Source organism: Idiotropiscis lumnitzeri, chromosome 1 (assembly GCF_059441095.1).
Source record: "Idiotropiscis lumnitzeri isolate Australia: NSW breed Sydney's pygmy pipehorse chromosome 1, RoL_Ilum_1.0, whole genome shotgun sequence".
Taxonomy (NCBI): Eukaryota; Metazoa; Chordata; class Actinopteri; order Syngnathiformes; family Syngnathidae; genus Idiotropiscis; species Idiotropiscis lumnitzeri.
The window spans coordinates 15,449,303-15,466,231 of NC_142391.1; the positions used below are offsets into that span (position 1 = coordinate 15,449,303).

At 41.1% G+C, this 16,929-nt stretch overlaps 2 protein-coding genes across 6 annotated transcripts; both read left to right on the forward strand.

Moving 5' to 3' along the window:
* Positions 1–1,315: 1,315 nt before the first annotated feature.
* On the forward strand, positions 1,316–8,354 carry gale (UDP-galactose-4-epimerase). 5 transcript variants are annotated; one of them, XM_088289892.1, is made up of 11 exons: positions 1,316–1,462; positions 4,087–4,222; positions 4,304–4,419; positions 4,701–4,814; positions 5,005–5,181; positions 5,268–5,381; positions 5,464–5,530; positions 7,144–7,229; positions 7,699–7,776; positions 7,899–8,013; positions 8,109–8,354. In XM_088289892.1, the coding sequence occupies exons 2-11, from the start codon at positions 4,090–4,092 to the stop codon at positions 8,171–8,173; spliced, it is 1,065 nt and encodes a 354-aa protein (XP_088146018.1). In that variant the 5' UTR covers positions 1,316–1,462; positions 4,087–4,089; the 3' UTR covers positions 8,174–8,354. The 5 variants fall into 5 exon arrangements, with proteins under 5 accessions (XP_088146018.1, XP_088145210.1, XP_088147731.1 ...); XM_088289084.1 differs by lacking the exon at positions 1,316–1,462 and adding an exon at positions 2,100–2,240; XM_088291605.1 differs by lacking the exon at positions 1,316–1,462 and adding an exon at positions 2,100–2,240 and having other exon boundaries at positions 4,307–4,419.
* A 562-nt stretch (positions 8,355–8,916) lies between these two features.
* On the forward strand, positions 8,917–15,033 carry zbtb8a (zinc finger and BTB domain containing 8A). Its single transcript, XM_088305700.1, has 4 exons — positions 8,917–9,110; positions 11,889–12,793; positions 12,869–13,038; positions 13,699–15,033. Exons 1-4 carry the CDS (start codon positions 9,046–9,048, stop codon positions 14,011–14,013), a joined length of 1,455 nt encoding a protein of 484 aa, XP_088161826.1. The 5' UTR covers positions 8,917–9,045; the 3' UTR covers positions 14,014–15,033.
* Positions 15,034–16,929: the final 1,896 nt, after the last annotated feature.

Consider the following 16,929-nt stretch of genomic DNA (forward strand, 5'->3'; position numbering starts at 1 on the left):
AATGCTGCAGAGTCTGGATTAAGAATGATGGAGAGAAGAAGGGGTTTTGAAAGAGATTTGAGATAAAATGGAGAGCTGTGGTGTCGCTGCAGGCCTGTAATCTCCAATCAGCTTTGACTAACAGACAAGCACGAGAGGAAAGTTCTTGGCGTTAATGCGGCTCGCCTTTCAGTGGGGGACGCTGCATCCTGCTGGGAGTCGGGGGGGATGAGGGGAGGATTAACTGGCACTCTGGTGGAGAGAGATGAAGAGAATCAGATGGGGACCCCGTGGATGGTCACACCCTCGCTCATTCCATCCATTACCTTCCCCCCACGCCCCAAACCTCCCGATCGATAATCAAAGCCACGTATGTTTTTAAAGGTGACTCTATCTAATTAACACACATTGTGACTTAAGGGCGGAGACACATGCCAGCAATAAGAGTCAAGAAATTGTCACAAGGTGCGGGGGAATGGTGAATATAAGCAAACTTTGGATTTAAAGGTCAAGATGTTTTTCCTTCCCGTTGGCTCCTGAAGTCTGCTCGATTTTTACCAACCTTTACTTTACTACCTTCTGCCATCTAGTGGAAGAGACTTTTATTGTTCTGCCTGTCAACATACGTCAAATATTAGTGAACAAAGAGACATTATTTGGGTATTCCTTGGCTAATGGTAGCTATTCAGTGTGATTATGTTGGGGGGAATGTTTTTAACATTCTATTATTTGAGCAGACTCTTTCATTTGTGGTCCATATAAGAGGTAACAGATTTTTTTTCCATTTTAAGAAAATTATTGATGCAATGAAAGATGTTGATTTTTGAATGAAAGATTTTAACTAAAAAAAGAAAAAAAACGTCAAAGGTCTTCAGCTTGTCCAAAACGTAGCAGCTTGGATTTTAACTGGGTCATCGCAGTATGACCGTATTACCTCAATATTGGCCTCCTTTCATTGGCATCCGTAGGTGCTGCTTTTAACCTATAAGAATTTAAATCGTTTACCATCAGCGTGCTTAATATGAACTTTGGGACATTTATGTTACCCAACGGTTTCAGCGCTAAGAAGGGTGCAGCCGGCTAAATATTCCAAGAGCTTGGGAACGTTTGGGGAACGAGTTTTTTCAATTTGTGACCCAACACTATTGAATGTCTTGCTCGGCGTCAGCAGCTCAGTTCAGATTTTTAAAGAAACAGACAGTCGCGTAAGCTAGTTCATGTTTAGAAGTTAGAAAAACACTATTCAACACAGATTGTCTTTCATATAATGCGACTGAATCTTGAGAACAATATGAAGTAATTAAATCTTTGGAATAATATTAAGTGAATAAAATCTTTAGAATGATATTGAGTAAAATACTGGTTCGAGCCGGTTAACGCAAAAGGCGCTCTGGGAAAAGGAAGCGCCTACATTTGTACAGGTGTGCCCTTATAGACATACAGGTTTTTAACGTGCTCGAGAGTCTTCGCTTCATCCGTTGCCGTAAGTATTTTCTCTGTCTGTTTTTGTTATTTTCCAAAGTAATATGCGATCAGCTATATAAATATATAGCTGATCACATATCAAACACATTTTGATTTTTCATATTTTTTGTATAGGATCACGCGTCACACCACCATTATAAATACAATACGCGGTTATTCAATTATTAAGAGTAGTTATATATTTTAGGATGTTGTTAATTGTATTTTTTTAATAAGGTTTGCGTATCAAAGAGTGGTCGTGGTTGTGGTGCGTGCGTGCGCGTGTTCGTGCGTGTGCGCGTGCGTGTCCACTTGAAACGTGGCACTTTTCCTGTCCTCTGCCATGTCATCGTAGTCTCAGGTAGGCTCGCTTACAATCACCTCTCTGTGTGAATAGGCAAGGTCTCGACTTCGTTTACATATGAGCTGACGTCACTCTCAGTTTACTCATACAGGAAAAAAGCTCGAGGGTTTATGATGAACCTTTCAAAATACAACTATCTTATTAATATTTACATAGTTTATCGCGATGTTATATACTGTGTTTAATATTTGAACTGTACAATTATCAAACATATTGTCTTTATTCAAATTTATGTAGGTTTAGTTTCTTAAAGTTGTGATTTTTAATTGTTTTTCATTTTTACTTTGAAAATTCCTACATAGGAAGTTACCTTTCTATGGTGAACTTTACTTTAGTATACGTCCGACAGGAAGTAAAGACGTCTGCGGAAAGGTATATCTGTTCGTCTGCAATTGTATTTCATGTCATTTCGCGACCACCGGAAAACAACTAAGTGAGTATTTTCACTGGAAAATAGTCACGTGTACCTTTTTTTTTTGTTATTTGTCACTTAAATGGGGGGTTATATTTGATCACTGCCTGTAATTGCTCAGTTTGTATTACTTTAATTTAGCGGGTATATGATGACGATGACTATAAAAAATATACAAATAAATAAAATATCTCCCTCTCTCGCCCCTACTCCCACCTGGGTCCTTTTCTCCAAACTATATAAATGCGAACCAAACTGTTATCGAAACTATCAAATCTCATTCAAACTCTGAACTGACTGCAACTCGTTGTCAAACGCCTTCATTTTGAATGGAGTCCGAAAGTTTTATCTTGATGTCCGTCTGCTGCCAATGATAAAAGTGTCAAATGTGAATGTAAAGCCTGGAATGTTGCTTCAAAACTCAACAGGCTTCCTACAAAAACATCTCTGGAGGTTCATAATTTTCCTAGCAGGCTGAAGCGCTTCCGGACATAGTCACGTGATACAATCGTGCCAGCGAGGCCGATAAATCGCACCCTACTCAACACACTTTTAGAGGTGGTGAATACTACGGTGTTTATCCATATTCATCTCTCAGGAACCGCGGCGTCACTAGGTTGTATGGGCGGGGTTTGGGGGGGGGGGTCACCCTACAGGAGATGCACAGAATGCAAGCAACGTAGTTGATTTCATGGGCATTCACTTTGGCAAATGCACGTATAAAAAAAAAAATATATATATATATATATATATATATATATATATATATATATACATATACATATACATATACATATACACACACACACACATTTTCAATACCGCTTCTCCACACTAGGGTCGCAGGGGGTGCTGGAGCCTATCCCAGCTATCTTCGGGCAGTAGGCGGGGGGGGACACCCTGAACTGGTTTTTAGCCAATTGCAGGGCACACAGATATATATATGCAACACATCTGATTCAAATGATTAGATAATGAGTGTGTTGTAGCAGGGAGAGATGGAAAAGCAGGCAGGACAGGACCCCTGCCCTAGACATTGATGCTGCAAATGCACACACAGTGTATAATGCAGGATCAAAGTAGTCAATGCAAAAGTTAACTGAGAAATAGACACATGTAGGCACTCGCACAGGACAGAGAGAGGAAGGAGGCAGTATGTATAATGAGAAGGATTTGTGAAGGGAAAATGACAAGACAAGTCTGTGCAAGTTGCAACAGAAATCGCAGTGTCAAACCACCCGGAAACCTGTTTTTCTACAATGCATTCTGTAAGAAACATGCTTCAATTACTTATGAACGTATAAATTATGCTTCTCCTTGGATGAGTGCTCTAAGTGCCAATCACTCCATTGGATCAGCAGAGTTCATCCTTGACTGGGAGGGTGCCCGGTGGGGGGGGGGGAGCTATGAAATTAGCAACTCAAATATCCACTCAATAGTGTGAGCACCACAACACCAATTTGAGAAGGGGAGGAGGGTCATGCAGCAGAAAGTTCCAGGTTTTGCAGTGTTAACTCTGTCTTGAAATGAAATTCTGGAACCAGCGACAAGAGTTGGCAGGTTTACCGTCTGCAATTGGTGAAATATTTTGTGCAATTCTACCGAGGCCAATAATATGGCTAACTGGAATGTATCAAATCAGCTTGTTTGCACCGTGATGTTTTTTGTCACAATTGGAGAGAAGACCAGCGAACTTGTGATGCATTTTATGAGAAATAATTACTTTTACAAAAACACATTTAATGAAAACAAAAGAGTGTGCTTTGTAATTAAACTGAACCTCCCAGTTTATGTTTCTGCTTCCGGTTGCTTGATAATAGTGATGATGATGATGATGATTATATACTGTATTTTATTTAATGTGCAGACAATGGAATGTAATGGGGCAGAAAAGGTGCTGGTCACAGGCGGTGCAGGTTTCATTGGGAGTCACTGCGTACTGGAACTCATCGACGCAGGCTATCAGCCCATTGTGGTTGATAATTTCAGCAATGCTGTTCGAGGTAAGATTCAATAGATATGTGCATTATTTAGGCAGATATGGTCCTATCTGCTCACATTGCATGCATGTGTTATGAATGGAGGAGAAGGGGGTATGCCCGAGAGTATTCTAAGGATAGCGAAGCTTCGCGGCATCAGCATTGAGTTTCATGAACTCGACCTTCTGGACAAAACTGCCCTGGAAGGAGTTTTCAAAAAGGTTAGTGCGTCCATTCAACACAATTCATTCAAGTACATGAATTTGACAACTCGGGATACTCTTCATTGGACCTGAATTTACAGACATGCATTAATTGTTACCACAGCTATTTAGTACATTTGATACAGAGCAGAGAACACCAAAAATGATGTTACTGTAAAATATGATAAAAGTACATCCACGTCTGGCTCAGACTTTTGAAGTTTGAGGTTTGAATTTTTGTTGTCTTATACTGTGAAGACAATTGAATTTGAATATTTAAAATCTCATGTGCACCTTAGCATTCTTTCAGCGCCGTTATACACTTTGCGGGCCTGAAGGCTGTTGGAGAGTCAGTGCAGCAGCCATTACGCTACTACAGGGTCAACCTGGGCGCTTCCATGAACCTACTTGAGGTGAGTTTAATCGCGCTCAAGCTGCACTGCGTCCGTTTGTTCAAACGTTTGTTTGCTGAGGACGTGTGTTCATCTAGCCTTGTTTGTTCAAACAGAGCTACAAGATACCGTCTTTGACTCTTGATTAACTCGCCACGCCTCTTTAGCGCTACCTGTGCGGCATAATAGTGTGCAACTGTTTGTGCTGCAGGTGATGCAGGCTTACGGGGTGCACAACCTGGTGTTCAGCAGCTCTGCCACCGTGTACGGAGAACCTCAGCATCTGCCCATCGACGAGCAGCACCCTGTCGGCAACTGTAACAACCCTTATGGCAAGACCAAGTTCTTCATTGAGGAGATGATCAAGGACCAATGTGTGGCCGACAAGGTATTGAGCTTGAGATAAAGCAGCGTTTTAAACATGCATTCAAGAGCAGTTTTTCTTATGGTATGCTGTGTGTAAAATGTGAGCAGAGTTGGAATGCGATATTGCTGCGGTATTTCAACCCCATCGGTGCTCATTCCTCTGGCCTCATTGGAGAGGATCCTCAGGGTATCCCTAACAATTTACTGCCATACGTTGCTCAGGTACAAGGATGCTATGATTTTTTTTTTTTAACTTGTTGCAGTTTATGATGTATGGTATTGCAGCACTTTGTCTTCATAATAGGTTGCTGTTGGGAGAAGGAAGTGCCTTAGTGTATTTGGAAATGACTATGACACACCAGATGGGACAGGTATCAAATATCTCTATTTTTTTAATTAGTTTAAAACAAGTTACATAGATAACTTTTTTTTAACATTTCTATTTGACTTTCAAAATCTGAGCGACTCCACCCATGATGAGCAACAAGAAAATCAGCATGCACATTCATGATACAGAAGTCAAGTGAGAGTCTCTTGGCTTGTCCCAATTCATCGTGATTCTTGCGATCCATGGAGGCTGCACGAGGAGAAGCCTTCGAAGGATGATGCTTAAAAATATCTATATATGCTTTTCTGCACAACGAGAAGGACAAAAACTGCACCTGTTATATGCGTTTTGCCCAGGGAGTTAACTATTTTAATAAGATAACATTTACTTTTTTTTTTGTGTATTGTTTGTGTTTTATCATGTACAGCACTTTCTTACAACTGCGGCTCGTTTGCAATGCCGTATGAATAACGTTGAATTGAGTTTTAACTAAATTATATTGACATTTTAATCAAGAAAGACATTTCAGAAAATGTTGAAGCAATAAGTACACCTTTAGTACAGCTTCGGATCAAACTCACGGCAGAAAAGTCAGAACGTTTCACTCCCGTTTGCTCTAACCTGTCTGCCACCCTGTCGCTGTACACAACATATGGCCAAAGTTCTTAAACTAGCCAAGAGCAGTCAAACTTGTACTGTAATTCTGTGGCAAAACCAATGATTCATTCCATAAATCCACCTTACTTTTTCTTTTCCATGTGGCCTGAGCTCAATGTTCTCTTGAATTATTTTGAAGTGCCTTCTCTGAGTTGAATATGGAGACAAAACTAGATACGATGTAGGTGCCTGACTGACCCACATCCAAAATGGAGGCCACGTCCAATTTCAATGGGAGGCTAACTGTTAGCTAATCTGATAACTGCTTTGCAGTGGCGAAATATTCTTGTAATTTCTGCTTTAGGGAATTACTTGGTAGATGTATTCGGCAAATACTAAACAACCTGTCTCAACAGTGCAAGCTACGGAGTCTGTGGTTCGATCAAACTTGGTGTCAAGCATATACCAAAGATTTTGCTGGATTCCAAATATCGAACTGGGGAAGAAAAATCACTCTTAACCCAACTCACACAATTTGATAATAAGATTTTGACAACTGGGCGTTGACGGTACAAAAGCCGCCCGACCACTAACGGCAGCGGGATTACTATTAACCACAAACAGCAGAAAACAAAATGGACACGGAACTCTGATATAGTCAGTCACTCTATCCACGCTTTATGTCAATTAAGAGTCAACACATTTGAAAGTTCTTCAGAGGAAAAGAAATACCAACAAAATGTATCTGATTATCTCTGTGGTTTGACAGCTGTAGTTTTGAAATCTCCTGAAGACAAAGTTTGGGTCATTTGGGTGTGTGGAAGATCACCTGCTGTAATATTTAAATTAAACAAGAGTTTGTAATAAAAGTCTTATATTCCCAGAACATAAGATTTATGCATATCAACCTAAAAAGAGAGAAGATAAACATGTCGGGCATCTGTTATGTGTCTGCATCCCCCACAGAAATTAGGTGATTGCGCCAATGTCAGTATAGGTTTACCCTCCTCTAGAGAATAATTTCATCACGATTGAATGTAATGTATTTTCTCTTTCAAGGTGTGAGAGATTATATTCATGTTGTCGATTTGGGAAAGGGACACATAGCTGCGCTGAAGAAGCTGAAGGACAACTGTGGGTGCAAGGTAACAACATGGGAAAATACAGCTTCCTACTGAGATGAAATTTTTTGTTGTTGTATCAAAACCATTGTGCTTTAATGAGAAAAAAAAAACGATTCACCGATTTGACTGAATTGGATGGGTTCCAATCGGTCTTTATGCACTTCACAAAGTGGTTGACAAAAACCTCTCTCTCCATGTAAAACAAATCTGTTGATTGTTATCTTGCTGGAAGTGAGTTTTGACACAGGCCTTGGCTTTGATCTCATTCGATGGCGCAAGTTCAATTAATAGTGTTGAGTATGTGTGTATGATATGCATTCATGAAAAAAAATATAGAATTATGACAAACAATGTATATCAGTTCAACTGTCTATGCCAATAAGACAAAATGACTTGAAAGTGGAGCCACTTTTTGTGGCACTTTAGCTGGGTGGTGTGCAGTCTGTGCCTTGGGCCGATGAACGTCGGTAAACATCTTTTTTGTCTACAGGCTTACAACCTCGGAACAGGAGTTGGTTACTCTGTGCTCCAGATAGTAGATGCTATGAAGAAGGCATCAGGGAAGGAAGTGAGTCACAGAGTGGAAGTCTTTCCTCTCCAAAATAAAGTCACCCTCGCAAATGACTTGAACCTGTTACAGGAACACGACAATATTCTGTGAATTGAAGGTGCATTCTCGTCTCTCTGTAGATTCCCTACAAGATTGCCCCCCGTCGACAAGGAGATTCAGCATGCTGTTACGCTGACCCTAGCCTGGCTAAAAAGGAGCTCAACTGGAAGACTGTCTTTCCACTGGAAAGAATGTGTAATTTTCCCAACAACTTCCTTCCTTTAAAAAAAAAAAAAGATAGTAACTATGGTGTATGACGCTAATATTATAATGTATTTGTTTGCATGTAGGTGAGGATCTTTGGCGCTGGCAGTCAATGAACCCCGCCGGGTATTCCAAAGAGGGAGATCATTAACGGCATTCCATTTTTTTTTTTTTTTTTTTACTTCTGTTAAATCTAAGGGCCAAAGCACATAGCATTGTTTTTTCTTTGTCTTTTAAGAAAATTGAGTGCAATATGAGTACTTTATGCTTGATATTTAACGCATTGAAAGGGTAACCCAAAAATTTGATAACTGAAGTGGGTGTTTAAAATGATTATATATATGATTATAATATGTGTAATTATATGCACATTCAGACTGTTTTTAAAATTATTCTGCCATACTCTAATCTGTTAAGGGTGTTAATTTAAAATTGGAAAGGGTATTAATTTAAAATGAAAAGTTCTGTATATGCAAAGTGATGGCAATACATCACTTTTAAGACACTGTTGAAAAATACATTTTGTGTTTTATCTGTGTTCGTTGCCTTCAAGTTGTGTATTTTCTCCATCTGTCCTGTTCTCCAAGCCATACTAATGAAGTAATAAATTATAGAGGTGCGTCTCATATATTTTGTGTCATCTCCATGTATTAAAGGCTGCCTAATGAACAAAAAAAATTGCTTGCCACGATCGTTGAATAGTGCGTCGTCCTCCGAAAACCAACCCTTTGACTGCGACGGGTCACTACGGTAGATTTCGGAGACTTGCTACTTTCACTCTGAAAAGTATTTAAAATCTTAAACCAAATGCGACATTGTGCATGCAAAAGCATCTAAGCATGGCGCTGGGGCTTTAAATGGCTCCTTGAACCCTCGGGCACCCAGTTAATAAAACACCCACGTCAGCACAGCGCTCCTGTCTCTCTTGCCGGGTTTCGGTCTTTAGGGCTGAGCAGGAAGTGGCTGGCTGTGGACCCTGATCGAGAGAAAAAGGCCAAAGAAAAGCCTACAGGGAAGCCAAAAATGGATCTTGTGACCGACGAGGGGGAGAACAGGCTTTATCGGGCGTCGGGTGAATCCAACCACCAGTGAGTATTGGTGGGTTTTTATCACGGGTATCATGGCGAGGGGCGTAAGCGGGTTATGTCGAATGCTCGCGCCGGGAGAGAGTCGCTGCGTTCGGGTAAGCGAGGCAAATCCTCCCCGCTGCTCGCTGTGCTCCGGACCTCCGGCGAGAAGTGTGTGAAGGTGGGGTAGGGGAGGGGGGTCCACTTGAATAAAACGGGTGTTTTTCCACGTATAACCCGGTGACTGATTCCCCCCGGAATGATTCTACACTATTCGAAGCCGAACGCTCGGTTCTGTTCGGAGGTTTCTTTTCCATTGTGTGCTGGTCGGAGCCTGAAGTGGGCGTCGCTCCAGGACACAGTGGGCTGCTCTGGAGTGCGGCTGCCCGCTTTACCCTCGCAGGACTACCGCACTCTTACGACGTTCTGCAGCTCCATGCGCCTGAATTAGCTCTATATTTCATATATGCTTATTGTTTAGATTACAATCATTTATTAAAGATTCGGACACCGTAGTATAATACGGGCGGGCGGGTTCTATCGGGCAATGCGAGGAGAGCCTGTCAGGCAGTTCGCAGAATTAAATGAATGTGTGTCGTAGTCGACGTGAGGATGGGAAAATAGGTTACTGTAAAAAAGGGGGTTGATTGTGATTTTTTTTTTTTTATTCAAAGCTCGTGCCTCTCCACGATGTTGTATGACCTCTCCCATTTCCGAGTTTGTTTGTATCATCAGATATTTGTCGTGCTACGCGCCTCCATTAAGGGTGATTACAAGGATTTGTCACCCGAAGCTCCTTGCCTGGTGTCGGGTGTAGCCCAGTAGATGACACAGTTTGATTGAAGGCTGGTTTAGCCAATGAAAGTCCAGAGTTTGGTTGAGTAGGCGGAGCGTCCGCAGTGTCGTAAATGTCCTGCCTACAGCATAGTTAGGAAGGTATATTTAACGCTCATATTAGGAGATGCAGTGGCGCTCACTAGCTAAATCTAATGAAAATATTAGATTATATTATGATGCTGAGTTTTGGTCGGCTCTTTAGAGAAATATTAATTTAAAAATCAGTTTATGATTGTGGTTATACCGTACTTAAAGGGGAAGACAAAATTTTGAACAATGTTTTCTATTCTGTCTAAACACAATATTCGGATTAATATTGAATTTATGCAACAAAATGCACCTGATTTATCCATCTCAGAGAGCAGCTATTTTGACACTTGCCCGGCGACTGAAAATTACATCACAGGTTCTCTGGCTCAGCAAACAACCAATCAAGCTCACCTGTTTTCTGATTTTGGTCATGTGACATTTGCAAACTGAGCCATGATTGTCATTACCTTAAACCTGAGCAATTGTTATGTCATTTTCAGTTGATAGCATTTGGAAATAGAGTGGCCCCCGGGTGCATTTTGCTACTTAATTCATATTTAACAAATATAATATTAATCACTATAGTGTGAGAAGACTAGAGTATTTTGTTGTAAAGGAATTTTGGGAATTGACTTCCCCTATAAAGTGGCATAAAACGGCACTGAATTCGGCCTAGGTAACTAACAGTATTATAAAACCTATCTCGTTATAATGCAGTCATTCTTTACTCCAAAAAAAGGCAGCTATGTGGATCACTGCCTAACAAATGACTCTCACAATAGTCCCATGCATCCATGGGTCATCCTTTTTTCCTTCCTTTCTTCCATCTATCCAACAATGGACCAGTTCTTTGAACTCCTACCTCTTCAGGATCACATGGTTATGATTATCTTGGATAACTACCACCCTGGACAGTTCAAGCAGCATACACACGTAACAATTTTAAATTAACACATTTTAAAATGTGGCAGATCCCACAGACGATGAAAGGAAAACATCACTGTCTGGTGCAGGCCTACTCAAGATTACCAACACAGAAAATATTTCCACTACAAAGACTGATCTCACCGGAAAATACAAAGGAGTAAGAGTCATAGTAGAAGAAAAATTATAGGACGCTATGCTGACTCTTGTGTGTCTGGTAACTTCAATTAACAATTGTCATTTTTATTGTTGTGAATGATTTGGGAGACATGTCGTACAACCACTCAACAAACAATTGCTCCTCTGTTAGTGTCCGACAAATTTGGCAACCCGTATGGCTATCGTTTGATTTCACATCACAATCATAGAGTCCGTGCCTCGGTCGACCTTGGTGTTGACTGCACATATAAGAATTTGTGATTGTAAATATTGAACAGGTTTAACATTTATGATGATTGAATCTGGCTGTTTTTGGAGCAGATGAGGGAGGAATCACTCCTAAAACATACTGCACAGGTTAATCCTTCAGCATACTCTTGAAGAGAAATCCGATAATTGGGCCTTTTCTGATTTTGATGAGGAGGAGGGATAAATGCTATAAATTCTGCCCATTTATGGGTATGTGCGAACGCACTTTAGCAGTCAATCACACTCCTGTTGTCAACTATGGGCAATTTGTACAACGTACAGGGAACTTCCTTCTCGTCTTTTTGAATTTGTGAGACACTGCTCAATACATTACAGCCGTTCTATTATTACACCCTGTAACATCATTCTAAATAGTAGAAAGCTAGGCAAAGTATTTGGCTCCAATTCTTTTCGCAGATACACAGCTCTTGCTTTTCTTAATCTCATGAAATTGTGCAGATATAACCAAGTTCAAGGTGAGCATGACAGCCATGAGACCCGATAGGATGCATCAAAAGTCAATCATTTTCCCTCAGTCAACTGCAAACAATTTATGATACATGCACAGTAACCGAAGTGCTCTACTGTTGCGTCCTGCAGGCAGCCCCAGAGATGGTTCAACACGGCCGACATCACGGTGGCTCACCAAACCAACCTGCTCAAGCAGCTCAACCAGCAGAGACGTCAAGAACTCTTCTGTGACTTCAGTGTGTTGGTGGAGGGCCACCTCTTCAGGGCCCACCGCAACGTCCTCTGCGCCAGCAGCGGCTACTTCCGCATGCTGCTGACGCAGGGCCTCGATGGCATGTCTGAGTCCGCTAATGCCACCTTTGACTCTTTTAGCCCCGAAATCTTCACAGTCATCCTGGATTTCATCTATTCGGGCCAGCTGGACCTCTCCGGTCAAAATGTGATTGAGGTGATGTCTGCAGCCAGTTACCTGCAGATGAACAATGTCATCAATTACTGCAAGAATTTTATCAAATCCTCTTTGGACATCAGCGTGAAAGATGAAGACAGCGATCGTTGTCACAGCTTGTCGGAGACCTGCAGCTTTACCAGCGGGGCTGGAGAGGAGGCTGTCGAGCAGCAGCAACAGCAGCAGCAGCAGCAGCAGCAACAACAGCCGAAGCCAGAACCACGTTCTGACAGTCCACCACCTGCACTTTGGACCAGGGACAGCTCCAGATCCCAGTCAAGCTACATGGGCAAAGATTTGGAGCATGACATTTCAGGTTCAGCCTTGAAGACTGAGCCAAGTAGTCCTGCCAATGAGCTCAACACCGAGTTAGAGGACCCCCAGGACCCTTTGTATACTTTGCCAGTGACTGAGCGGCGGCGTGCCAAAGGTGCAAATAAGAGGAAGGCGACTAACAGCTCCGACTCTAAGCAGCATGAAGACCCGGACATCCACGAGGCCAGCACAATCAAGGCGGAGAAGGCGGATGAGCTTTACGCCAATTTACCGCCAATTGTGGGTGTTGTCGCCAACTTCAATGACAATGGTAAGCAGAGACGTTTGGAGAGAAATGAGACTGACACCCAAGTTGATTCCAACGGCTTCTCCTTGTGCTTTACAGAATCCAATGCCGCAATGCGCTTCAAATGCCCTTTCTGCACTCACACGGTGAAAAGGAAGGCAGACCTAAAGCGTCACTTGCGCTGTCACACCGGTGAGAGACCGTATCCTTGTCAGGCCTGTAGTAAGCGATTTACTCGACTGGAGCATCTCCGCAGCCACTTTGAGACGGTATGCCTGAGTTTCAGAATTATTGTTTTCAATTTGGGCAAAGGTATTGGGGTAACATCTCCATTACCACAAGTAGGAAGTCCCCTTTTCCAGCTAAAATAACGTTTTAATTTATTATGATTTATTTTATTAGGAAGACTTACGATGAGATTTTGAGTCTGTGGAGATGATAGTCTTTCCATCCGGATAGGTCAGTAGTTCAAACTCTATTTTAGTTCATCCCGAAGGTGTTTCACAGGGTTTTAGTCAGGATCTGATGGAAGACTCCCACAGCAGACTTGCAGTTTCTTGACGCACAGCGAGGCTCATTCATGCTAAAAAAGAAAAGAGCCTGCCACACAATTTTGCATGTTTAAGATTGTCCAAAATGGGATGCAAGCAATAAGTGTGATTCACGAGAAGAACTCAGCCTAACCTGTAATTAATTGAAAGGCGCATCTAGATATTTCTGTTAGGGATGAGTGAGTACTGATACCGGCCTTGTTTTTGGTATTGACTAGTCATGGAGGCTGCCGATATCAGCCAACGATACTTTCAGTAAAAAATATAAAAAATAAAAAAGTTCTACAGGTATCCGTACTCTATATCTGTGAGTACTCAAAGTGTGAATACTGAGATTGGGCTGGAAAAAAATACTCTGTGATCTGTTCTACTTGTCAGATTCATCAAGCCAGGAAGCTGGTGTGCAGAAGGTGTAAGTGTCCGGTGACTGAAGACTCTGGCCAAGTGGTGTGTGAGGGCACAAGGCGTTACCGCATGTGCCCCTTGTGCGTCCACGAAGTGGGCCGCGATACTATGCCCATGGAAAGTCTAGAGGGAAGCAACGAGGAGCCGGCTTTGTTACTGGGTGTGGACGGCGAGGAGGAGCAGAGTAATAGGGCCTGGATGGCAACCGATGAGGACGACTTGGCCGAAGACTCCGGGGCTGACCTCATCATTCAACAAGTGGATGATAGTGATGAGGAGCTGCAGTGAAATTGGACCAAATTGTGCGTATTAGTGCATGGGTGTGTGTACTCACACATGTGCATGTGTAAATATTGGTTGCGGGTGAACATGTTAAAGTCATGCTTGAAATTGTCGGCGACAAAGGTGAGATCCAGAAGCAATGTGACAAGATTTCCTAAAAATAACAAGCTGTCAAATACACCGTCCGGTAGTCTTTGGTTGGAATGGCCACTTCAAACCGAGTACAGCGCGGCAAGAATTGTGAAAATATTTCGGGAGAATGTTTTTGTGCTACATTGTCTGTAGAAGATCTGGTCAAAAAGCACCTTCAAATTAGAGTAAAACAATTTAACTTTGCAATTTCTCATCACTTATTTTATTAGCTGGCATGTAACAAATTCCAAGGTTTCCGCCAAGTGGTCTCCTTCAAATTTTGAACTACATTACTTGTCCCCCAAAAAAATTGACTGAAATAGCACAAATTGGACATAATTCATGAGAAGAACATTTTGAGCAGTTCATGTGGTACTTTAGTCACCAATTGTTTTTTTCATGGATTTATTTATATATGGAGAATTTTAGAGGCATTTGAAGTGCTCATTCCATCACTTTTATAAAATTCCATAAAGACAGCGGCCACTTGTCATGTTGCAAATCCATTGACATGCATATGTGTATATACATGACTTTATTATGATACGCTGTATTATTATTTTATTCATCGATTCTTTCAGAGATCTTTTTGCTTTTGTGACAAGCTCCTTAAGTATATGTATATGCATTATGCCGTATCTAAAGCATGCGTCTTGAGTGTTACTTTTGCCGTGTTTAAATGATAAACTGTTCGTGTGGCATACCATTTTTTTGTATATATGGAAAACTTGTTTTGTTTTTTTTACTTTTGAAAACATTCAGCTCTGACAAGAGAGGTTGATTGAACTTGAAAGACTACAGAGGACTATTGAACGAAGAACTGAATGATGTGGAATTTTTTGTTTTTAACCTTTATGTCATTGCAGTGCTACCTTATAATATGCACTACGACAATAAGCCAATTCAATATTTTCCTTTTTTTTTTTTTTTTTTTTTTTTACTTTTGGACATATTAAAGATATTTTTGTAGACTTCCCATGGCTGGAAATTTCCTTCTAAAACTCATAAAATCCCAACTCAGATTCTTCTATTAAATCAATAGTTTATAATTCTTTGTGCATCCCTAAATAACAAAAGAGTCTTAAAGGGCTTCAAAAACCCACAGTTGATAACAACGTGTGAGACCCTCTGACGTAAAGCCCCCAAACCAGGTGAGGAAAATCTCCAAAACCCACGAGTGAAAAAGGAACAATCCAATGTCCAATAACACTCGTACACCGAGTGTGTGCCAATGAGCTGTTTTATTAATGTGAGCACGCGCAACATTCTTTTTCACAGTCGCTTTGAAACACTGCAGTAACATTATGTTGCGGTATTGCATACGGCACTATACTACATTTACGCACACCCCATTCCATCCTTGTGGAACTATTCCTGAACCCTTGCTAAGCCTTTAATCCTGATATGCGTTTCAAGGTTATCTAGTAGTCTGATGTGATACAATATTTATATCAATGGCGGGGCTGATAACTTGTAGTAATAGTTTTGATGTGTTGGTGTCCATAAGTAGTAAACGAACATGAGACAATTTTGCAAGTACTCTCTTATTAGAGTGATCTGAACTGGATTAGTTCAAATTGATTGTAAAAAGCCATGTGATCATTAAGATGTTGAGCTGCAATTATTTCAAGAGTTTGGGAGACAAAGGACGCTCAGGGTCGAGGTTGGGTCTTTTGAGTAAGCGTCTACGGTATTAGTTTTGGCTAAAACAAGAGCTTGTTTGTATTTCAGAACGTTTTCGCCCCATGCCTGACAAAAGACCTCAAGTTTAGTCACACGCCATTTGCGCTCAAGCTTCTAATTGCTTAAGTACTCAGGTTTCGTCTTTGAACCAGAGTCATTCAGTCTGTGTTTTAATTCTTAATAGTGCTACAGTGTCCAGGACGTTAGCCAGAGTGACATTAGCATTAAAGATAAAGATAAAGATGTCCTTTAATAGTCCCACAATGGGGAAATTTGAGGTGTTACAGCAGCAAAGATATAGATCACACAGAGGCGGCGGCATAATGTAGCCGTTAATGTATGACATTAGCAGCAGACATTATAAAAAGCATGCAAATAGTATAAACGCATATACACAGATCCCCCTGTATATTCACACTTACATCCCACAACATATACAAGTGTAAGGAAACACTCCTAATGCCTGTCCATGGTACAGAGGGGAAATGAATAAAAACGCTGCAATGATAAGAAATACTGAATGATTGAAAATACTGCAATGATAAAAATACTGCAATGATAAAAGTACTGTAATGGTAAGAGTACTGAAATGATAGAAAAATACTGCAATGATAGACAATGCTGCAATGATAAAAGTACCGTAATAGTAAAAGTACTGCAATGATAAAAATACTGCAATGATAAAAGTACTTTAGTGGTAAAAGCACTGCAATGATTAAAAAAATACTGCAATGATAAAAGTACTGTAATGGTGAAAGTACTACAATGATAGAAATACTGCAGTGATAAAAGTACTGTAATAAGAATGTTGTAATGGTAAACGAAATTCAGCATTGGTCAGTATTTAAGTACAGCATTGGATAAAGCCCAGTAGTAGTGTGTATTGCATTCTAGGACTGCACAATTGCACTAATGCCCGCCCGTTTGTAGGCCTGAACTAATGTTCTTGTTAAAAAGTCTGACAGCAGCCGGCTGGAAGGAGCGGCAAAATCTCTCTTTCGTACAACGAGGGTGTAACAGTCTATCACTGAAGGAGCTGTGAAGTGTTCTAAGAGTATCATAGAGTGGTTGGGGTGGGTTGTCCAGCATTGATGACACTTTTGTCGT

Bases quoted from the DNA above. Each gene is read 5' to 3' on its own strand.
- zbtb8a (XM_088305700.1), top strand. From the start codon at position 9,046: ATGGATCTTGTGACCGACGAGGGGGAGAACAGGCTTTATCGGGCGTCG. The intron at 9,111-11,888 runs GTGAGTATTGGT...TGCGTCCTGCAG, and splicing joins TCGGGTGAATCCAACCACCA to GCAGCCCCAGAGATGGTTCA. The intron at 13,039-13,698 runs GTATGCCTGAGT...TCTACTTGTCAG, and splicing joins TCCGCAGCCACTTTGAGACG to ATTCATCAAGCCAGGAAGCT.
- gale (XM_088289892.1), top strand. From the start codon at position 4,090: ATGGAATGTAATGGGGCAGAAAAGGTGCTGGTCACAGGCGGTGCAGGT. The intron at 4,420-4,700 runs GTTAGTGCGTCC...TGTGCACCTTAG, and splicing joins TGGAAGGAGTTTTCAAAAAG to CATTCTTTCAGCGCCGTTAT. The intron at 8,014-8,108 runs GTAATTTTCCCA...GTTTGCATGTAG, and splicing joins CTTTCCACTGGAAAGAATGT to GTGAGGATCTTTGGCGCTGG.